A 23,401-nucleotide genomic window follows, 5' to 3' on the forward strand; every position below is an offset into this window, starting at 1 on the left:
AGGATGACAGGGTCCCTGGGCCCCGAGCAGGTCTGGGACCCCCACCCTAGCCCATCTGTTTCTGCACCCCAGAGCCCACTGGATTGACAGGGAAAGCCCCACGTGGAGAGCTGCCCTTTCCCACACGCCCCTCTCTGCTGTCACAGGGCCTGCAGGTGCAGCCACATGAACAGCGCGTCCCAAACACAAACCCCTGGCTCATCCCTCTGGCCCCACTCTGTCCCTCCTGGCGGAGAGCCTGAGAAAATACTGAAAATCGTGAGCAGCACCTTAGGCAAGATGCGCTCCTTACAGTAGCGGGGGTAGTGGGGACACCTTGGTGGCTGACTAGAATCAAGGGGACAGGTACCCAGCCTCTGAAAGCCAGGGATCTGCCTCAGCCGCGGGGGGAAGGCAGCATGAGCAGCGATGACAAATCGGGTGAGGCATCGGCAAGATGCAAACAAGGGTAGAAGGAAGGAGACCGACCACCCAGGGCACAAGCCTGGCCGAGCCCGGAGGGGGTCATCCGGGACGGGCACCGTCTAGTCAAGCGCTCTGCATTTCTTGTTTGTTGTGTGTTGACGGCGAACCATGAGCCCAACACTGGCAGGGATGTGTGTGCATCCAGCATCCACTCCAGCGGTGGCTGTGGGAGATGTGTACAGGAAGGACTTGCCAGCACAGCCCTGTGTCCCCAGGGAGCTGGGCGCTGTGCACCCCCGGGGCCGCAGAGGGGGACACCTGCCGCTCAGGGCTGCACAGGCAGGGGGAGGGAAGGCAGAGGCATTTTGACCTCAGTGCTCGTGTTCCCGTGTGACGACAGCTCTTCCGGGACCCACAGACAGAAGGGACGGCCACCAAGGGCGGCCTGTAAGTCACTTCCTACCTCGGTAACACAGGTTGTTGTTGCAGCTGCCTCCGTAGCTGGGCGGGCACTCGGAGCAGGGCCGGCCGGTTTTGTACGGGGCTTCTCCGATCCAGTTCCCCCTGCGGACATGCCAAAAACACCGTCAGGGGGCCACCGCCCAAGGGCCTGGGCTGTCCAGGGGAGGAAGGACGCTGTGTGCCAGGTACGAGGAAGAGAGACAGCTGCCCAGAGGTTGGATGGATGCTAGAGGGATCCCCGTGGGGAGCTGCGACACATCCTTCCTCCCCAGCACCTTCGGCCCGTGGCGCTGCTGTGTGCAACACCACCTAGCCCTGCATCTCCCGGTGTCCTGCCTCACACGACTGAACGCTGTCGGCCACCCCTAACCCAGCCCCAATACTTTTGTGCTGGAAGCTGCTGAGATCCCTCCTTCTAAGCTGTTTCTCAATATCAGCATGTTCTAGGGAGGACCTGGTGTTTACTTAGCTCCTATCAACCAGGTCCCTCTGTCCTGCCAACACCCAGGAGGCTCCTAGAGCTCATAAAGCTTAAGTGACCTGCCCAAGGTCACACAGCACACATGGGGAGGGGCCCAGAGCCTCTGACCACTCTGCCCTTGGGGTGGGGACCAAGGTCCCTCTGGATGTCATGGATACCATCCACCTCCCTCTCAAGTTCTCCAGGGGCCGGGTAGCAGGTGCAGAGCGGTATTCCCAAGCCCTTCTCTCAGAGCCTGGGCCTTTGGCAGCACAAGCTGGAGTGACTGGGGACCCATCTCTGTGATTCCTTCTAGAAACTTCCTTCAGGGTTGACCTGGTCGGTCACCCTTTTGCTCACTCAGGAAGGAGAGCCAGAGCCCCGCTGCTAAGCCAAGCCTGGCCCCGGCCTCCCTCAGGTGAGCTGTCCAGAACGATTCCCCGGGCTGCACTCGGCCCTGCCAGCACGCCACCCCAGCGCTGCCCTCAGCCCTGACCCTCTGTCTCCTTCTCTGTAACAAGGGTGACAGCAGGAGGTCAGGCGGTGAGGGGGTGAGGTGTGGCGGCCCTCAGACCAGGGCCTATGAAGAGGGCCGCGTGCTCCTTGAGCGTTTGCTGAACCAACAAGCTTGTCTGATGGCTGTCCAGGGAGTCGGGGGCCCTGTGGGTGCTGGCCGCAAGCTCTGGTGCCCAGGTCAGCGTCCTGCATGGCCAGGCCCTCAGACTCCTGAGGAAAGAGGCCATGGACACCACAGAGTACCACACAGCAATCAGGATGGCCCTGTGAACAGGCAATACAGCACACAAACCTCGAACACACAGTGGTGAGCAGGACGTGCTGAGCACAGCAGGACAGACGTGGCTGGTCGGTTCACGTGAGGGTCCAAACCAGGCACACTGACCAGCGGGGAGAGATGTGGGAATGGTGGCCCCTGCAGGGGACATCCCAGGCCCCTGGAGACATGCTCCATCTTGAGCTGGGTGGTAGTTACCTGGGTATACATGCGTCCCACGGACTGACTGTGTGTCTCCCCACCACCTGTAATTCCTACGTTGAAGCCCTAACCCCCAGGGTGGCTGTGTGTGGAGGTGGAGCTTCCCAGGAGGTAAGTGAGGTGAAATGAGGCCACAGGGGAAGGCCCTGATGCAGCAGGATCGGTGTCCCTAGAAGAGGAGACACCGGGGAGCCCCCCGGCCTCCCCGCCTCCCTCTGCGTGCACACCCTGAAGAAATGCCATGTGGGGATGCAGCGAGGAAGAGGAGCACCAGCGCCCGGCCCCGCCGTGCCTCCCCCCGGGACACGCAGCCCCTGGCCCTTGGTCACAGCCGCCGGCGCCGGCTAGCCCATGCACACGCACGCTTGAGACCAGTGAGTATCCTACGTGTTCTTCTTTCCAAGAAAGCAGCTGGGTACTGGGAAGGGCAGAAGGCGGCTTCTCATGGGATCTTCATGTGTATTTTTTCTCTATATACAGAGTCTGATAATCATCCCTCACGCCCACCTGCCACTCTGCCAGGGGATCCCCCCATCGTGGGCCAGTCACAGCTCTTGCACGGGGCGGGCGTCCCTCCCCAGTGATGATGACCTAATCCGCCTGCCCTCACGTCTGTGGGCTGCTGAGACACGGCCAGCACGGACGTGCCAGACGCCTGACGGAGAGTGTGTATTTTCCTCCTGACCTCAGCGATTCCCCTCATCCCGCCTCCTCGAGGCCACTCCTGACCCAAACCAAATAAGTGAGGTCACTGCGTTTCATTTCAGTCACCGAGCAAATATGCCTTGAGGGCACACTGTGTGCAGGGCATGGTGCTAGGGCGGCGGCCAGCCCAGCGGCCAGCGTGCAAACCGCAGGCCATACGCGGCGAGGGCAGTGCTCCGAGAAGCAGCACATACTTGATGGGCAAAGGAGGTGAATGAGTACATTGAGGGGTATATGGCCCCCGGATGCTATCAGGATGCTGGGAGGAGGAGGGGGGCTGAGACACAGAGGCTCCATGTGGTCTTTGCTAGAAGGGAAAACATAAAAATGCAAAAGCTAGGTCTAGCGTGAATACATTTCCTGGAGTGCTGTCTGCTGCATATTTTCAGAGAAAAAAAGACTCTCCCCACGGCACACCCCACTGGTGGGCCAGCTGACAGCTATTCCCATTTCTGATTTGCTCAGGGAGTCCCAGAAAAATGACCCAGAAAATGACCTGCAAAGCCAACTGAGCAATGTCATTGGTCGAAGCCAGTTAGGGAAACCTCGTGCCCCTACCACTTGTCTGTGAGTGGCCTAGTTCTGGCCAGTGACATAAGGGGAAAGTGGACCAGGGCTGAGAAAGGCCTAAGAGAAAGCCCTTTTCTACCATTCTCTTCCATTTGGTTTGGGAAGATGTGATGCCCGGTGCTCTGCAGCCATCTCGGAACCATGAAGAGAGGATGGTACAGCAGGAAAACAGAAAGAGCTTGAGTCCTCACTGACACTGCTCAGCTTTTAAGCTGAATTGGATGCACCAATCTCTAGATGTCTTGTGAATTAATAAAGAGATTTCACCGTTTAAGGTCATTTTTGTTGGGTCCTCCATGGCAGGCAAATGCATCCCAACCCAGACAACCATGTTAACTTGTTCTTACTTTGGAGAGTAATTGCAGACGAGATAGACCGCATTCTCCCAAACATCTCCCCAAACGTTCATCCTCCGGCAGGTGTTCACAGCACAGCCAATCTTGTTGGTGGTGGCCCAGACTATCTGAAAAGATGACATCCGTGTGTCAGAGCCAGGGACGAGGCACAGTGGGGCCACAGAATCCGGCCTAGATCTACAGACAGGGTGCTGGCGCTAAAGGAGTGAAGGACCGGGTTTTTTCCTTAACCCACTGAAGATCCATCTGTTTGTGGAACACACACCGCCCCCAAACAAAAACAAACCACACATGTGGAAAAAGTGCCAGCGATGTGAAATTGCCATACAGGTTTCTAGCGCTGACTGTTGGTCTCTTGCACTGGCCTCACAAACACAAGCTCAGCCCAGCAGCTATACTTTAAGTAACAGCAAATTAAAGGAAAAAATTATGGTGATGACAGAGCAGAGTTTTCCAACCGGGGAGCAGTCCTGCACAGCCAGGGGAGTGATGGGGTTTGGGGGTTCTGGGCTGAGGTCTCAGCCGATGCCGCGAGTGTTACCTGCGTGTAATGGGTGCACATGGGTCCAGAGCACCTCTCTGGACACCAGGGGTTGCACTCGTGGGGGTAGGGGTAGGTGTAGTCCTTCACCTCGTCATACCAGGACTGCACGTGGAAGCCAGGAGAGCGGTACCTGCGGGGGCAGACCAGCTTGTTACGTCCCGGCCACCATGACACCCATGACACCCGGCAGAGATGGTGGCTCACAGCACTGCTGCCCACGGGGCAGGCTGGAGGAGGGGCTACTTTGGGAGAAGCGCCCCCAGTCCTGCCCAGCACTTGTGTCAGTGCCTAAACTCCAAGCTTGCAAGGAGCGTACCTTGGGGATCCCTGGAGCCACTCTGGGTTCCAGGGGTGTTCCTGGGTGGCCCACAAGCCACCTGTGTGTGCAGGAAACGTTTTCCTGGCCCCCAGTGAGTCATTTTCTCATATTACAATTATGTACTTACCCTCATGTATATTTGGGGAGATATATGCAGCCCACGAACCCTGTACTTCCCAGATATTATTGTTTAAAACACAACTTGATTTAAAACGTGAGTCCATTTAAAGTCAATGCAGAGAAAAACAATGAGTAAGTAATTGTCCAGGTAATGCACAGAAGGGCCGGGGAAGGCCTAAAAGCTGTGAGATAGCCAGCTATGGGGAAGAGGGCACACGGGTCCCCGTCACCCCCAAACAAGAGCCCAGGGACTCAGGTTTCTGTTTCGTCATGACTGGCTTCATTCTTCAGCTGCTGAGGACCCAAGGACTCCGGTATAAGGAAGGAAATGAAATCAAGGTGCGGAAACCTGCAGGTATGCAGAGCTCTGCTGTCACGTGGGCAAAGCCTTTCAAGAAGTTCCTATTTAGGATCTGGTCACCTGAGCCCTCATCTGCCCCCAGGTGAGGAGACCCCAGCCCCCACCCTGGTCATCTCCATGAGTGACCACTGCCTCCTGGCTCGGCCCCATCCACGGGGTTGGCATCCTTACTTTCCTCCCAGGAAAGAAAATAAACTGGATGCAAATCCCCGGTCAGGTCAGCGTCACCAGCAAGTGTAAACAAAACGGTTTCGAATCAAGAGAAAAGGCACAACGGGTCTGGCCGTTTCTAAGAGCGCTGTGGTGAGCCGGGCAGTTAGAGGTCTTGTAACAATTACGGTCACAGCCCAGAGCGCATGGTGGCGGTCAGTGACGTGGCCGGGGCCAGCCGGGGGAAGGACGCCTGCGGCCACCGGCCACAGAGCTACAGGGCCGTGTGGGGACACCCGCGCCCGTCCGCTTCCCCGGAGTGCCGTGGCCAGGCTGCTGCGGGAGCCCCTGGAGGATGAGGGGGGCTCTTTGTGAAATCAGATGGCCCTCTGCATCCAGCAGGTGCAAGATCTTTGTGGCCTTTGCGCCATCAGTCCCGGCACTTAGCCCGATGGAACGGCTAACTTGTAACCTGGCAGCTGGCAGCTGGGCAGCCCGAAGGCAGCCTCGACGACGATAGCCGTGACCTCTATGGAACAGAAGAATTGTCTGATATCGTATGAGAAGGGGGGGGAGAATTAAAAGCTGTCCTGGCCATTATTACCAATATGTAAAAATATGCCGGCCCACAGCCAGATGGTACACAGGAGTCCAAGAATATTCTGGTTGTTGAGCCAGACCAGTGGAATGATGGTTTTCTCCCTGTAGACATTCTCTTTTCATGCAACCGGAAAACTGATTTTTATAAAAAAGCAGAATTCACCGGAAGACAAAAAAAAAAAAAAAAACAGAAACAACGTGTTGATTCACTTCTGCAAAGTCACACGTCTGCAGCCCTCAGGACACCTGCGCAGGTTCCATCCTGGAAAGGCAGGGACCTAGGGGAAGCGTTCCACTCGCGGTCACACGGATGCAGGCGCTTACGGAGCTGGGAAAGAGCTGCACCGCAAGTCAGGCCACCTGTGCTTTGAGGGGATATGATAAGCCCAGTCCAACTTTTCAATGATACAGGCAAAGCACTGGTGGGCCCTGAGCCCTTGGCCAGCCCTGGGTCCAAACCCCGGAGCCTTGCATACACACCACATTGTCTGGTCGGCTAATGAGTCTACACTGGCCGGAAGGCAAGTTCCCCACGAAGGAAACCAGCCCTGAGCCGGGAGTGCACTCAGCTGACCCCGGGGAAGGCCCATGGGGCAACATCTTACAGACCACTCCCAAGACCCTCCTCCAGCTATGGGGTCCTTGGGGGTGAGACTGAGCCTCCCCATGGCCAGATGAGGAGGGGAAGGTGAGGGACAGCTGCTCTCAACATGGAACTGGCTGGGCCTTGAGAATGAGCAGAACCCAGACGTGCCAGGGCACAGAAGACGCCCTGGCCCAGCACTGCAAGAGTGACATTCCCATTTCCCACTTACCTGGCCAGCTCCCCGCTGGCCAGCCGCAACGGGCTCAGGAATCCTTTCAAGGAGGTGGACTGGAACACCCAAGCTCCAGAAACCCTGAGCCCAGGGATCAGTGTCTGGAGCCAACAAGCAGGCTCGCATCCGTTTTGCCAATTACTCAGAAGTGGCCCTGGGCGCGGAGCCCGTTTCCCGATGTGTAAATGGCACAGGTGGTCCTGAGGGCTAAACATGACTATGGACAGTGAGCGCCAAGCCCAGCACCCAGTAGGTGCTCAGCAGCGGTGGCCAAGTCACAGGTAAGGGGGGAACCACAGCGGTTCTTACCTGCCCCAGTGGACGGCCAGGTTCTGCCCAATGGACACCAGCAGACCGGTGGGGCCGTGCTCCCAGATGCACTCTTGAGCCCACGCTGCCGCTGACTGCTCCAGCTCCTCGTCCCAGGTCTGCAGGGAGAGGACACACAGGCACCAGGAGGCCAGAGTCAGGGATGGGTAGAGGGTCTCAACCTGCAGCCATGCTCCCCCACCCCTGCTTGGGCCCCAGGTGGAGCCCGGGCCAGGCGCAGTTCTTGGACACAGGGTTCTATGCATACGTTGGGTGGGTTCCTGACCCAGCAAGCGGGAAGGGGAGAGGCAGCAGAGCACTCGGAGGAGCCTGGCCCACGGCAGTCCTCGCGGCTCCAGCTTGGGCTCCCACCTGCCCGGGACACTGGGCAAGTCCCTTGTATGGCCTTCACCTCCTCGACCGGGAAGTGAAAGGACGCCTAAGCCCTGGTGATGGTGGTGGCCGCTGCACAGCACTGTGAACGTACTTGATGCCACAGAACTGTACACTTAAAAATGGTCAAAACAGAAATTTCATGTTTTGTGCATTTTGCTGTTCTTTTTTTTAAAGATTTTATTTACTTATTCATGAGAGACACAGAGAGAGGCAGAGACGCAGGCAGAGGGAGAAGCAGACTCCCTGCGGGGAGCCCAAGGCAGGACTCAATCCCAGGACCCCGGGATCATGCCCTGAGCCAAAGGCAGATGCTCAACCACTGAACCACCCAGGCGTCCCTAATTTACTGCTATTTTTTTTTTTTTTTGGAAAAAAAAAAAAAAAAGAAGCAGCCCCATCCAGCTCATCCCCCGCACAGCCCACCCTGAATGGGCAGGGTCTGGGCCAGAGGGTCTGAAACAGAGTCCACAGCCCGTCCTGCCTCCCAGCTGGCCCAGGGACACACATGACTCCCCGGGAGAGAACGTGGTGAACAAGGCGGTGGGGTCAGTGCTCTTCCGCGGTGGAGCAGACGCCAAGCGGCCCTCCGGCCATCTGCTCGGCCGCCTCCTCTCAGCCATCAAGCACATGCTCCAACTCACAGACAGGCAGGCAGGCGCTCTTCCCTCCTCGGGGAGCCCTAGCCCCCGGCACACAGTAGGTGCTCACTGAACGACAGTTAGTAAGAGCCCTGGGATCTCGGGACTGGGACACGGACCGTGCCAATTGCAGGGAGGCCCCCTGATATGGAACATCATGAAGCCCCACGCCTCCCCGACCTCCTGCCTCAATGACAGAGACTCCTGAGGATCCAGGGGCAAGCCTTGGCCTAGAACAGACACCTCTGGGGACCTGGGGCACACCCTCTGATGCACCCCATTTCGGCTGCTGTGGACATTCTGGGTACACTCAGCCCTCAGACTCATCTCTTGCCGTCAATGCCTTCCCCTTTAGTGCCCACCAAGCCCTGTGCCGCTTCTGCCTGGGATCCTTCTCCTAAGCCCAGGGCACAGCCTGGGACGGGGAGGGAACAGGCCTCCTCTGGGTGGGTGATCCTCCTGCAGCTCCCCTTATGCAGCAGATCCAAGCCCCCGCTCCCACCACGAGCCCCCTGTAGCATGCCGTGACGTCGGACTTTCTCCTTCCGCCTTCTAGACTTACGGATCACCCCCTCCCAAATAAACTACCTGCACCAACGTGATGAATCTGTCTCCAAGCAGGGGACCACCTGATGCTCCATGAAGGATAAGACAGCATCCACGCAGGGGGTGGGGGGCAGCTTGCGTGTACATGAAGATCCTTCTGGACAGGGCCAGCGGAGGCCCTTCCCAGAGTCCAGGGAGATCAGGCACAGCCTGTGCAGGCACTGACCCCAGCCCGAGGCTCACTAGCTTCTCAGAAGTTCCCTGTTTATTCTGATCAACATGAACCTTGTGTGCCTTTGGTCCGCATCCATAACATTTTTTACAGCTCCATGAGGAGGGCTGCAGGAAGGGCCCTGGAAGATCTCTGCGGGTCAAGGGCTTTTGAAATTCTGGCTGGAGACGGGCAAACTTGACATGTGGTCTGCAACAGGACGCAGCCTAACAAGGACCCAGCTCTCCCCTCCCTGCATTCGAGGCCTCCTTCCAGGCCCATTCTTCACCTCCCACCCTCCTCTCAGCTCCAGCCGTGCCTGGCACGTAGTAGGACGTCACAATGATGTTTCCCAAACAAAGGGGTTTGGCTGTGTGCTGAGTTACTCACAGCCAACAGGCTCTTTGGCTCAGTGGCCTTGCCAGAGCAGCATTACATGTCATGACTGTCACCCCAGAATGATGCGTGCGTGTGTGGGGGAATGCGAGCCTGGTGAGGCCCAGCCCCCGCCAACTCCCCACCCTCACTCACTGCAGCCCTCAAAGACCTCCCCAGGCGCCACCCGCCCCTCCTCACCTCCCGCTCAGCCTGTGCTTTCCCAGCTGAACATGCCCCCCACCACCACCACCAACCAGTCCATGTCTCACTGAAGGACAGGCGCAGGTGAACATTCTCTACCCCACGAAGGGATGACCGGGGGCCGAAAGAGGGAAAGAAGAGGGCAGTGAGGGGCACCAGTGAGAGTGTTTGTGAGGCGAGCCTGGCTGTGGTGCCAGGCTCTGCCCTGTGCTGGCTGCGTGACTGTGGACAAGTGGCTTCACCTCTCTGAGCCTGTTTCCCCATCTGGGCCAATGATGCTGCTGGAAGAGGTTTTGGGGAGAGGGTTGAATGAACAGGCATCCAGCCTCCAGGTGAGATGCAAAGCAGCTCAGTAAACAGTACATGGATATTAAGGAAATCAACTTAGGCACCTACTGCTTGCCAGGGGCAGTATTAGGTCCTGTTGCCTGAACACCTGCCACTTGCCAGAAAACCTTATTAGCACCATTTTCTTATTTAGTTCTCGAAATAAGCCCTTGGGGAATATCTTCCTATTGTCACAGAAAAAACAAAACAAAAAAAACTAAACAACAGCAACAACAAAAACCCAAACAAAACCCTTGAGGCTAAGAGAAGTTAGGTAACTTGCCTAAGATCACACAGCAGGAATTTAGAACTTTAACAACCCAGCTTTATCTTGCTTCTAAGGGATCGCCTCTTGCTCTGCGTGCTGTCACCACGTGCTGGTCCCACTCCACTAAAATAATAATAGTTACTAAAATAGTAAATAGCAACATTTTATTTAGTACATTTATTTACTACTTATGCATCGTCTCATCAACTCCTTCAAACAATCCTGAAAGGTACTTTTCCTGTCCCTGTTGGCACGTGAGGAAGCATTAACACAGAGAGGCTAACTAATCTGGCCTAAAGTCACACGGTTACCAAGTGGCAGCTACCCTAAACCCAGGCAGGCCGGCTCCAGAGCCTATCCACTTATAAAACCTCAAAATAGGGTGTCTTAAGTCTTCGGAGTTTTAAATTCCACCTTTTGGGGCTAAGGCTATTTCAAAGGGTGACAGCCTGAAGCCCCTGCAGGCAGGGCTGAGCGGGAAGCTAGATTTTCTTTCTTTTTCTTTTTCTTTTTTTTTTTTTTGGAAGCTAGATTTTCAAGCCACTTTCTCAAGCTGGTGCCACTTGTTAGGGTGGAGACAGGAGCAGATGGGCAGCCCTGGGGTGCAGCGGCCGGGCCTCGCACTGCCTTCCCTGCCTCACGATGCCTGCTCAGGGATGGCCCCAACAATAGTCATAAAGGCTCAGCTTCCCTGACGGGCAGGCCATTTAGACCTGAGCACCCAGATCCCAGCTCCAATCCTGAAGTAACACAAAGTAAATGAATAGGAAAACATGGCAGGCTCATTCCGGGCTGTACTGACGCCCCCTGCTCTGTATGTGAGCCCCCCTCGCTTGGAATCTTCCGTACACCCGCTGGACGAGCACAGAGCAGCGACGACAAGACCATCGTAACCGGAGCCTGTTCCCCACGGGAGGCAGGGCAGGAAACAACCAGGATCCCAGGGCTTTAGGGCTCAGTCAAGCTCCTAGCCGAGGAAAATTCTCTACTGCCTGGTGGGCGCCTTGGAGTGGGCAGGGGACAGGAGGAAGGCTGACCTGTCCAGAGAGGCGGAGAGCGTCCTGTTCCCCCAGGGGCCAAGCCAAACCACGAGGTCCCAGGAAGGATGGGGGAAGAGTCCACACCCAAAGTCACAAAGAATTCTACGCTAATTCTCGAAACCTTTAACCCTAAGAAGGTCTGCGCCAGCAGCTACTGCGTTAGTATTTTGGAAGAGTGCCCACACTTCCTCCCAAGATTAGCACAACCCCTTCAGAGTGAATGCCTGGGCAATGTTCTGGAAGGAATGAAGACATGGCTTCATCACAGGTCCCAAAGGACAGCCTTGCTCGGGGGCGGGGCGGGGGGGTGTGCCCAGAAGGGTGAGCCTTCCATCTGCCCTACAGCCTCTGACGGCCAGCTCAGGAGGGGCTCCGCAGGCACGTGGGAGGGACATGGGCCACATGTGCTACCTGTAGTGGAGCACAGGGTACCCAGGAAAGGGACAGTGGGGTCCAGGGGAGGGAGGGAGGCTTGCTTATGATGGGCTGAGGCATGAGGTGGGGACAGGGCTCCTGGGGCAGGGAGGGCCTGGTGGCATCCTCGGGGAACACGGAGCCGCCTCTCAGGACAGAAGAACTCCTGATTGGAGGCCTCGAGTGCCAGGCATGAGTATTTGGGCTCCATCCTGGGCTCACAGGGCCCTGAGGCTTCTGGGCAGGAGACAGGCTTCCTGGAGGTCAGGAAGGTTACAGGAGGCAGGGCTCGGGGGGCTGGTGGCGGCACCGTGAGAGGTGTTGGGGGGCTGGGCTGGGCAGACAAGATAAAACATCTGGAGGGGCCATGGGAGCGGACAGGAGCCGCGGGGGTGCCAGGGTTTAAAGTGAGCATGGAGGTGGCCGAGAGTCAGGGTCCCGCGGCCAGTCCTGCCACTCCCAGCTCTGACGTTGGGCCTCCGTTTCCTAGTCTGTACAAGGAGAGAAAAGCAGCAGGTGTGTTCGTGGGGCTGGGACGGCGGGAAGTGGTTCTGGCAGCAACAGAGAGGCGTGGCTGGAGGCAGGGATCCGGGAGCCCTTCTGCTCCCTACGTGCAGGATCTCCCCAGGGTCGTGGGAGACCCTCCACTGTCCCCTCTCTGCCAGCCCCTCACCGGCAGACACCCCATCTCTCACGGGCTCGGCCCCGCTGCTGTTCAAGCAGAGCAGGGCGGCCCAGGTGCGCAGTCCCCACGGTGACCGTGGCCCCAGGCGTGAGCACCTGTGCGAGGCATTCCGTCATCAGACTGTCACAGAACCACGAGAGGCGGAGGCTCCCTCTGGTCAAGGGCACATCAAGGTCTCAGGGCTCCCCAAAGCCCAGCCCTGAGAGCCTCTACCAGCGTGGAGGAGAGCCAGTGGGGAGCCAGGGGCGGGCGCCTGTGCCGGGCTCCTCCGTCCTGGGGACTCCCCAGTGCCACTGTAATGTCGACAACAGAGGCAGGAGACCCCGAGCCTGCCACCCCCACCCCCACCCCGGAGACAAAAGCAGAGGCCCCCGGCCCCCGTGGGAGCGCCCGCGCTTACCATGTACTCCATGTTAGAGGCCGGGGGGTACACCTGGCCTCGCAGCTTGTTGTGAAGCATGAGGATCTCCTCCTTGTCCGACCGGGGAATGGCCCTCCGCACGCGGGAGTGGGGCTTGTCCTGCTGGTATTTGCTGAGCAGCTTCTCTAAGTGGGTGACGTTAGGCAGGAAAAAGCCTTGGGCTCCGCAGACCAGCAGCACCAGCCCCAAGGGGACGACTCCGTTCAGGCTCATGGTGCCACGCAGGCGGCGAGGACCGGGCAGGGGAGGCAGGCTGGGCTCCGGAGGCGGTGCTGGGCGCGAGCTCTGAAGGGAAGCAGAGGGCAGGGCGGGGGAGGGCGGTCAGCATGAACCCAGCTCCAGCCTGGGCTCGAGCCGCGAAGAGCAGCTATCACTCTGCCCACTTTGCAGACATGAAAACCAAGGCTCCCGGAAGCTCAATACCGAAGGTCCCACAGACAGGACAGGTGCAGTCACCCTCATCCTGGCTTGTCTGGTCCGAGAGGACAAGGCAGGGCTGGGGAGTGTGTGTTTATTCATACATCTCGCCTCTGCTTCACCTCCAAGGGAGAGTCGGTCAGTCAGGGGGACCCTGACTGGGCATCTATTTGTGGCAGCCCCTGGGACACAAAGACGAAAGAGGCCACTGTGCCTCGACTCGGGGAGCTCCCACTTAGGCTGGGGAGAGAGGCGAGGAACACCACAGTCGCCAGCAGTGGGGCAGTGCTGGAGGAAGGGGCTGCAGGACCCCGCCAGGGTGCTGGGCCACCTGGGCCACCAGGACGCCCTGTCCTACCACCAGAGCTCATTGGTTGGTCTTCCTCCACATGAGCAGGAGCCAGCTCTCATGGCTGCAGCTGGCTAGGTTTGCAAGACAACATCCAGCAGAGGCATCGTCAGGGCACGACGCAGAGGGGCAGAGGGACGAGTGCGAGGCAGAGCAGGGAGCCAAGGAGCCATGGGAACTGGGCAACCCTGGAAACTCTCCAGGGTCCTGACCGAGCCATGCTTCAGACAAAAATAGCCACCGTCCAGCAGGGAGGCCTGGCATCCTCTGCAGTGGGTGAGATGCAGAGCCCCAGGGAACCGACGGCACAGAAGGACCTGTGCATGGGCCCTCGCCTGCCCTACTGGGAATCGAACCAGTAATGCAGACCCCTGGAGTCCCGACTTCTCTCCAGGGTTAGTTGCACGGCCATATATGAACATTTTTCCAGCTGCAAAAGGCCAAGCTGACAGAGATGCCAAGACAGTGACGCCAGATGGTGATCCGTGATGGAGCGAGAGCAGAGACCAACGTCACAGAGCACCCACCAGGCTCTGGGTTCAGGACGGAACTGGGTCTGTTGCACTCTGCGCCTTGGCAGCTTGAGGGCCAGGGCATCCCTGAAGCCATGGGGCATGAATTGTTCATACAACTCAAATGTGATTCAACTAGACTAAAGCCTGAGTGGGGCTTAAATCACCAGTGGGCACCATTCAAACAACTGTCACCAGGGCCAGGTAAATAGTGGGGAGTCAGTGGAGTATTACACAACAGGTGTAATAACTTAGAGCCCCGTAAGCGTCAGCACAAATAAACCCCAAATACGATGTTGGGTTAAAAAAGTGAGCTGGAGAATAGGACACGAATGGTATTATTTATGCAAATTTTAAAACATACAGACCATATCTTGTGTAAATCATGGGTAGATGTGGATATAGGCATACATACATCTAGGTGTATGCTACGTGTGCAGGTTATATACATATGTTATACACACATACACACGTCTGTGTGTTTGCATGTACATATATGTATATGGGGTGTGTGTGCGTGTTTATATGGTAAAACCACAACAGAACCAGACCAAGTTCATGATGCTGGCTGACTCCAGGGTGAGGGAAGAAAATCTGGGAAGGAGAATACGACGGACCTTGTCTCGATTTTTTAATATATCATTTATATTTTAAAAATCTTAAGCAAATAAGGCAAACTGTCCACCTCTGTTTACTGTACAGGGACAGGTCGAGTTGGGAAGACCCACAAAGTGGTGGCCCAAGGAGGGTGGCCACAGGGACAGGACCTAGGTGGGGAGCCCGTGCTATCCTTTGGACTTGTCTGTTTTTTTTAAATTATCAATTAATAAAAGGGAAACAATGTCAAAGCACGAAAAGACAAGGAAGCAGTTGCTGGTTCCAAGTGCATCCTTCGGGCAAGTTCTGAACTGGTGCAGCCTTATTTCAAAAGACAAGACACGGTGCCTTCACTGTGCTCATGACGGCACGACCTGCACGCAGGACCTGTAGGCGGGTCCTTGTCTGCATGGCCCCAAAGAGAAATTGTAAAGCCTTGAGGGCAGCTTCCAAGTTGGGAACACCACTTATGGGAGCACCACTCATGGGAGCATCACTCATAGGGTGTAGTCACACCCTCCCGACAGAGGAGAACACAACTGAAAGGACGGGGACAAGACATTTCTCCAAGGGCCTCCTCTGCCTCGCCTCGGCCAGTCACTGCCTGGGAAATGCACACGCCTTGAGTCACACCGCTCATGGCTTGCACAGGAAGTACACCCCGTGCACCACTGGTCCTGAACATCTTCTGGCCTGGCCAGAGCTCAGGGAGCTGGGGAGGAGCGAGGCCCGGATCGTGCCACTCCTGCTAAGTCTGCACTGTAGGACAGAGCCAGTGGCTTTCCTCCCAGGGGCCCCACATGGTGCTGGCACAAAGGAAACAAGTATGGGTTTCTGGACTGAGCTGTGGCCTCCCCCAGATTCACAGGCTGGGGCCCCGGCTCCCAGCACCTCAGAGTGTGACTGTATGTGGAGATAGGGCCTTTCAAGAGGTCATTAAGTTAAAATGAGGTCACTAGGTGGACCCCAACCCTGTCTGACTGCTGTCATCATAAGAGAGGGGACTGGGATGCAGACACCCACCAAGGGAGGGCTGTGCAAGGACACAGGGAGAAGGCGGCACCTGCAGGCACAGGAGAGAGGCCTCGGGGGGAAGCAGCCCTGCCTGCAGTGGGGGCTCGGACGTCCAGCCTCCCGCAGTGCGAGAAAACCAATCTCTGTGGGCGAAGCCCCCTGGCCTGTAGGGCCTCTGGCAACCTAATATGTGCGTCGGGCAGTACATGCATGATCAGGACTGCATTCCCAATACCCAACTGGCTGCTGTGGGAAGGAGGCAAGGGGGACACGGCTCACCAGGAGGCCGAGGCCCACTTCACTGCGGCATCGCCGGCAGCCCGGGCCTGTGCATCTGCTGCCCCAACAGCTCAACCAGAACTTAGGGCCAAAGTACTTCAGCCCCTTTCCCACCTACAATCACAACATTAAAATCCTTTCTTTAAATGAGACACAGGCAGTATCTGAGGCTGCCTGGGGCTTCCCAGTGACAAGTACAGCGTTCAACCGACCAGGGAGGCTGACACGGAGGGAGACCTACTGTGCGCCAGTCCCTGGATTTCTCATCTCACCCACCCAATAACTCAGAGGCTTGGGTTCTAATGCTCCCATTACAGAGGAAGAGGGTAAGGCCTCTGAGGTTTCCGGAAGAGCCCGAAGTCGCAAAGCTGGTGAGCAGAAACAGTGTGCTGGGACCCAGCCTGTCTGGCCCCAGGCCCTCTCCTTACACTGCCCTGCCTCCCTGGGAGTGGGCTTCCTGGACGGGTTCCTGGCAGCAGCCCGTGGGGGAGAGGACCCCGCGGCAGCCCCCTCCACACCGGCCTCTGGGTCAGATAGTGGTTCTGGAACTGAGAAGGCACCCATGTGTCACCTCAGGGGACTAAAACATTACAACACAGTGACCTTTCATCAAAACATGCCTCCATCACTGGGCGTGGCACCCATCTAACCTCCCTCTGCTGCCGCGCCTGACTCCCACATGGCGAGCTGACCTCTGACCCCTGGCACCGACTCTTTGGACCTCTGGTTCCCCTAGGGCAAACCTCGTTTCTAGAGAAGGCCTCCTCCAATCTGTCAGCCTGGGCCCATCTCTGGTGGCTTGAGATACGTGTCGTGGACGGCCGTAGCGCGCGGCAGAAACACTCACCAGAAGCTACGGTTCTCCTTTGCCACAATTGCAAAACCAAGCCCATGAGAGTACAAACATGATAGCAGTGCCAAGGTCTCACGAGGATGCAGATGTCAGTCCACCAGGGAGGTGGGGAGGCGGGGAGCAATGAGGCTTTCAAGCCTCATGGCCAACAGCAAGACCCCAGCCTGGCAAATGAAAGTCACAGGGAATCAAATTCCTACAACACTGCCCAGACCTCTTCAACGCATCTGGAGCCGCCGGGTGGTGGCTGTTTCCAACCCCATTTTACGGAAAAGAAAACTGAGTCTAGGAGACTGCTGCCTGGTGTTGGTGAGGCTGTGCGGCCAGGTTCAAGATGGAACTGAGCCTTGAAATCCAGCTTGCTGCAAGGTGGTGGAACTTCCTTTTTTTTTTTTTTTTTTAAGATTTTATTTTATTTTTTTAATTTTTTTTTTTTTAAGATTTTATTTATTTATTTATTCATGAGAGACAGACAGAGAGAGAGAGAGAAGCAAAGACACAGGCAGAGGGAGAAGCAGGCTCCACGCAGGGAGCCCGATGTGGGACTCGATCCTGGGACTCCAGGATCACACCGTGGGCCAAAGGCAGGTGCTCAGCCGCTGAGCCACCCAGGCGTCCTAGGTGGAACTTTCAACACACGTCGTGGTATCAGCTCTGCATCCACCCCGCCACCCCCGCCGGGGCCCATCTAGCATCGGGGTCTCCTCGTGGTTACCTCCGGGGCAAGGCCGCCCCCCAACCCTCCCCCGGGGAGCAATAAGAGAAAGCGCGCTGGGCGCTCCGGGCGTCCTCCGGCCAGGGCCGCCTCGGCCTGTGTTTGGGAAAGCCTGCCAGGAAGATGAATCTCAGCCCTGAGTTCGTGGGCCGTCAGCTCTGAGATGTGCCAAGCTCTTCCCTCCTGCACATGCTGTTCCCACAGCTCATCCCGCGGCCCCAACCTGCCCCCTCCCTGGCCCGGGCCAGGCCGATTAATTCCTGCTCTTTCACTTAAGATTTAGCTCCAGGGTCACTGCTGAGTCACACCCCCAGACCTGCCGGGCTTGTTTGCTGCTGAAGCGTCGACAACTGACAAGTCCGTGTTCAATAAATATTTATGAAATGAATGTGCGGGTCTCATCCTCCCGACGAGGTCCGGAGAGCCATATAAGGGCTGTGCATGGTGTTGGCTGGATCATTCCCCGCCGCACGGGCCGTCTGGGCACACAGAGCAGAGCCAACTGCCGACACTGCCCCTCACCAGTGGCGTGGCGCGGGCACGTACCTTATCTGGGCCCCGGCTGCCACGTCTATAGGGTACAGGGGAATTACAGGGCTTGTCTGACATTGGCAATGCAGCGGTGAACAAGCCAGACAGGTCTGCGGACGTGCTTGTGTGCCAGGAGGCTTCCAGAAAGCAGCGTCCTTTCGCCGGAGGGTCCACAGATGAGCAGGGATTCATCCACCTGGCCTGGTTAGGGTCATGGGATGAGCTGTGTGCTGAGGAATGAACGAGATCATGAACAGGAGTACTTCATAAGTATTAGCTGTTATAACGATGATGGTGATGCTACATGTGCCCCACATGCATTGTTTGAAGAAGTTTCTAGAAGACCAGGATTAATAATGGGGAGTGAAGACTGTTCTCTCTTCATTACATTATTTCAAAGCCCCATCGCTGCCTTGACACAAATATAATTTTTATTTTATTTTTTTAAAGATTTTATTTATTTATTCATGACAGATACACAGAGAGAGGCAGAGACACAGGCAGAGGGAGAAGCAGGCTCCATGCAGGGAGCCTGATGTGGGACTCAATCCCAGGACCCCGGGATCACGACCTGAGCCAAAGGCATACGCTCAAGCACTGAGCCACCCAGGCGTCCCAAAAACTAATTTTTTAAAATCATATTAAATGTCTAATGCTTGCAGGGGTTAAAATCTGTCCCCTAAATTGGAAACATGCTTTGCTCAGTTCATGCCTGAGCCATGGCCTCTTTCTCCCAGGCTTCTGGGTAAGCAGGTTCCAGGATGTCATAAACTACCAGGTCTGGAGCCTGGCTGGCTAAAGTCAGTAAAGTATGCAAGTCTTTATGCTGGGGTCGTGAGTTTGGGCCCCACATCAGGTATGTAGCCTACTTAAAATTATTAAAAATTTAAAAAAATAAAATGAACTGGGTGTAGGGCATTAATGCTGACTATCTGGCCAGGAATTGCCTGTACATAGGGACATACTTATTCATGTTGATGACAATGACCCAATTCACCTGCCGTGACTGCCATGAAGCTCCACCTCATTCCAGGGCTCAGTCTTAGCTGAGTTAACAAGTGGTAGGTGCCCAAGACCTCACCATCACTGTGTTAAGCCTCTCCAGCGAAGACTGCATGCTTCTTGAGGGCTGGAACCAGTGTATGCTGGTAAAGGTCTAACAACTGACATTCAAAAAAAAAAAAATTGGGGTCGCCAGTGTGGTTCAGTGGTTGAGCATCTGCCTTCAGCTCAGGGCGTGATCCCAAGGTCATGGGATCGAGTCCCACATCAGGCTTCCCACAGGAAGCCTGCTTCTCCTTCTACTTATGTCTCTGCCTCTCTATTTCTCTCATGAATAAATAAATAAAAACTTTTTTTAATAAATAAAAACTTTTAAAAATCACCCTGATATGTAGTGTTCATCAGTTCCCTCGGTATAAATATTCCCACTGTGGCCAATTTCAGGCAACCCATGGGAGCTCACCGCACATGGAATTTCTAGAAGGACTCTTGATGGCACACCATCATGTGGTCTTTCTATCACAGGGATGGGGCCACCCCAATCACCTTGCGGGCAGAGATAATAGTAAAGTGCAGTAAAAGATTAGGGCGGGCTAAGTTGTGAGTTTTCATTACCTTCGTTTTACCTAGGACTTACTTAACTGTAATTTCATATAATTTGATGTTTAATGATGGTTGTGTTTAACTGGCTTGCAAGCTTTCTGAAAAATTTAACAAAACGTAACGAGCCGGTTCCAGCACACCGCTGGCTGGCACTGAGTCCTGTTCCACTTCATACCCCAGTGAGTATTAACTGCTCCACAAACATTTATCACAAATACCACAGCCAACAGTTCTTGAGCGTGCACGGAGCAGCAGACACTGCAGTGGGCCCTCCACTCCCCGCACTCCACACCCGGATGGGATCACCGCTAGGGCCCCGTCCTAGAGGCAGGGGAACAGAGGCTCCAAACAGATAAGCAACTTGCTCCCAGTCACGCAGAATGCCTGCAGGATGCGATGCTTCATCACACTCTGATCACTGGCCTGCCCTGCCCCGTAGGGACAGCTCTCCGGAACATCAGGACAGCTTTAACCTCCGCACGCGTCAGCCAGGCTCATGCAGTGACACGCCCACCCGACGGGGCAGCAGCAAACCCGAAAGGCCAGGGGGGCCCCAGGCTCTGCTCTTCCTCTGAAGCACAGAGGAGAAATACAAATAAGATTGAGGCCAAGGGTAGATCTCACTCATGCCCACAAACCACCCAAAATTCTAGGAATGAAGCCGTGGCTGGGAGCGGGGAGTAGGGACCCCCCCGCAACATGTCTGGGGCAGATCCCAGGACTGGCCGAACCTCCAGAGAGGAGCGTCTGGGTGTGAGCACCAGACACCCACGGCATGAGGGGGTGTCTCCCCTCCTCCATGGGATCCAGTTGGTTTTCCTTAAACTCTTCTTCTCAGGATGTGGGGTGGACACAGCAGGAGGCAGCCCCTTCCCCTCCCTGTGGCCACTCTGCACCCAGCCCCGGGTCGCCCACAACCAATGACAGATGGCTAACAAGAGCCTATGTGAAACCCATCCAATCTTTTTTTAAAATATTTTACTTATTTATTTGAGAGAGACAGAGAGAGAGAGAGAGAAAGAGAAGCAGGGAGAGAGAGAGAATCTCAAGACTCCACCCTGAGCACAGAGCCCAACTCAGGGCGCAATCTCATGACCCCAAGATCCTGACCTGAGCCCAAATCAAGAGTCAGATGCACAACCGAGCCACCCAGGTGCCCCTCGATTTTTTAACTACTACACTGTGAATATATAAAGACCTGGGCAAAAGAAGAACTCATTTTTCAAAAAAAGAACTAAAAACCAGGCATGTCCAATATAAACCAAGATAATATATGAGAAAAGCCATTTTAAAGTGACTGGATAAAAAATTAATATATTCTCAAAATACCTAGTATCTCACTCCTAGGGCCCCTCGCCTGCCTTCCTGCCCATGTGTGGATGTTTAGCAAAGCTTCAGATAAGCATCAGGAAACAGGCTCCCGAAGACAAGCAGTCCAGGGCTGCCCCAGGGGGGTGTGGGAAAGCGTGGCTGTTGGGTGAGCCCTGGGTTTGAATTGTGACTGCACCACGGCGAGCCTCGGGCTGCCCAGAAGGTTCCTCAGCCTCTGATTTTCCAGTCCTTCAAGAGGACGATGAGGCTCTGAATTGCTCTCAGGCGTAGAGGAGGGAGGGTGAGGGATCCCTGGGTGGCGCAGTGGTTTGGCGCCTGCCTTTGGCCCAGGGCGCGATCCTGGAGACCCGGGATCGAATCCCACATCAGGCTCCCGGTGCATGGAGCCTGCTTCTCCCTCCGCCTGTGTCTCTGCCTCTCTCTCTCTCTCTCTCTGTGACTATCATAAATAAATAAAAATTAAAAAAAAATAAAAGAGGAGGGAGGGTGAGAAGATGAGGGGAGAACTAGTGGTTCTGGAGCTGTCTACCGACTGTGTCTTTCCCTCCTCCGATCATTTCTGCTCCAGGCTACGGGTCTGGCAGCACTTGCACCCGCCTTCTGCCGAAATGCCTGATTCACCAGTATTGGGTGGTATCTGGAAGGATGAGTCACGGCCCCTGGCTCATGTACCAAGCTTGAAGGCACACGGCTCACTCAACTCTTGGTGCTCAAGAATCCCACAGCACCAGCCTATGGAATCTCCACACTCCCATGCGGACAAGAATCTCAGGGCAAGCCCTCAGGTGGCCACGGAGTCCGGATGTGCAGGCAAGCAAGCAAGCCTGCCCTCGAGGGAGGGAGGAGACATCACAGCTAATAGAGACAGAAGGTGTGAGAAAAGCGCCCAGGGAATGGGATGTTAACTCTCAGTAGGCGAAGGGACAGGGACCGCTCTGGCTGGGGTGGACAGCAAGGTCTCACTGAAATTTCAAGGAAGGGGAACTCCAGACAGCAGGGACCACCAGGACAGAGGCTCAGGGATGCTCACCGTGTTGGCATGACCGAGGACAGGCACAAATCTGTGAGCTGGGGGACAGCGGTGTCACAGAGGAGGGCAGGGCCAGGTGGCCAGGAGTCCTGAAGCATCAGTGGGGCGGTACAGCTGACGGTGATAGGGTCAGATTGATGCTTTGAAGGCCCATCAGCATGCAATGACACAGGCAGCAACCGAACAGGAGAAGCCAGACTCCAGGGATTAAACATGCTCGGTTCTGTTTATGTCACGTTCAGGACCACACAAAACCAACCTGTGCCATTAGAGGGGGGAATGGTTACCCCTGGGGGCGGGACTGTGGGAGGGGCCCAGGGGCCCGGCAGGCTCTCTGCAGCCCACCCTGGGGCGGTGGCCCGGCATGTGCACTTGGGGAAGAGTCGCCCGCCAGCGAGCCAATGAGTGTGCATTCCTCTCTGGCATGTGAAACTTTAATACAACTATTTTTTTTTTTTAAGTTTGAAGTCATTTTGGCTTCTAAGAACAGATCAAGGGAAGCATGAGAGGCAGCAAGGAAAACGCCAGCCTGCAGGAGGAGATCCTCAAGGCTGTCCCTAGGAGCCTCAGGAGGCTGCAGGGCCTGACCCCTGACAGCCCTTCAGAGTGCAACCCCGAGAAAGCCCCACGGCCGGCCGGGGCCTCCCACTGGGGCCAGACACCGACTCTCCCAGACAGGGCCCAGTTCATCCCAAGTCTGAGAGGGCACTTTGTCCGGCGATGCCAAAGCTGAAAATACCTTCAGTGCCAGTGAAGCCCGAGTCTTGACGGTTCCCGGGAATAAACAGGGTTTTCAGCGGCCAGGCGCTTCCCCCGAAGAGAACAGACCGGCTGTGTTGGAGCCGGTTTGGGGCAGGAGAGAGAGAGAGGGGATGGTGGCGGAGGACAGCCGTACACACAGAGGTATTGACGGTAGACACTGCCGTGAGGGGAGCAGCTCATTGTTTTGGGGCGGGGGGTGGGCATTCTGGGCTTATGAACAGATGGACTTTGAAAGCTCCTGGACACCCAGGGGCAGTATGTGCTCTGAAAGAAGATACTAGACCCTCCGGCCCCTGAGCAATGAGTGCCAACAAGCTGAGCATTCTTCTAGAAGGAAAGCTATGAACCTACCAACAACATGTCAAGGGGCGTCTTGACCCTGCAGGGAGGTGGCCATGCAGGCCCCCAAGGCTCTCACTCCCATCTGGCCATGAGACAGCTCTCTGGTTGCAGCAGGCCCTAGACACAGAACCTTCCACACAACTTCACATACACCCCCACTAGCCAGCCGTCTCCAGCCCATCTCGGTGTCAGGGTCCCTGGGCAAGTCTTCATCAGTTGTATGGGGTGGCAGGTCTCACATCCAGGCCTGTGCCAGAAAGTGACAGGAGCCTCATTAAAACCCAGATTGCTGGCCCCACCCTCATAAGCTTCTGATTCAGGAAGCCTGGGATGGGGCCCAAGAATCTGCATTTCTTGCAAGTTCC

General features: G+C 56.0%; 1 protein-coding gene across 1 annotated transcript in view; it reads right to left on the reverse strand.

Annotated features, from left to right (window-relative positions):
• CRISPLD2 (cysteine rich secretory protein LCCL domain containing 2) overlaps positions 1–23,401 on the reverse strand; it is a 64,909-nt gene that overhangs the window by 35,943 nt on the left and 5,565 nt on the right. Inside the window, exons 2-6 of the mRNA XM_026004925.2 lie at positions 12,678–12,983; positions 7,174–7,292; positions 4,494–4,626; positions 3,944–4,059; positions 869–969 (exon numbers count right to left, since the gene is read on the reverse strand). Of these exons, the coding sequence (XP_025860710.1) occupies positions 869–969; positions 3,944–4,059; positions 4,494–4,626; positions 7,174–7,292; positions 12,678–12,911 (703 nt within the window). The 5' untranslated portion in view covers positions 12,912–12,983. The remainder of the gene's footprint in view (positions 1–868; positions 970–3,943; positions 4,060–4,493; positions 4,627–7,173; positions 7,293–12,677; positions 12,984–23,401) is intronic.

The sequence above is a fragment of the Vulpes vulpes genome, chromosome 12 (genome assembly GCF_048418805.1).
Source record: "Vulpes vulpes isolate BD-2025 chromosome 12, VulVul3, whole genome shotgun sequence".
NCBI classification, from domain to species: domain Eukaryota; kingdom Metazoa; phylum Chordata; class Mammalia; order Carnivora; family Canidae; genus Vulpes; species Vulpes vulpes.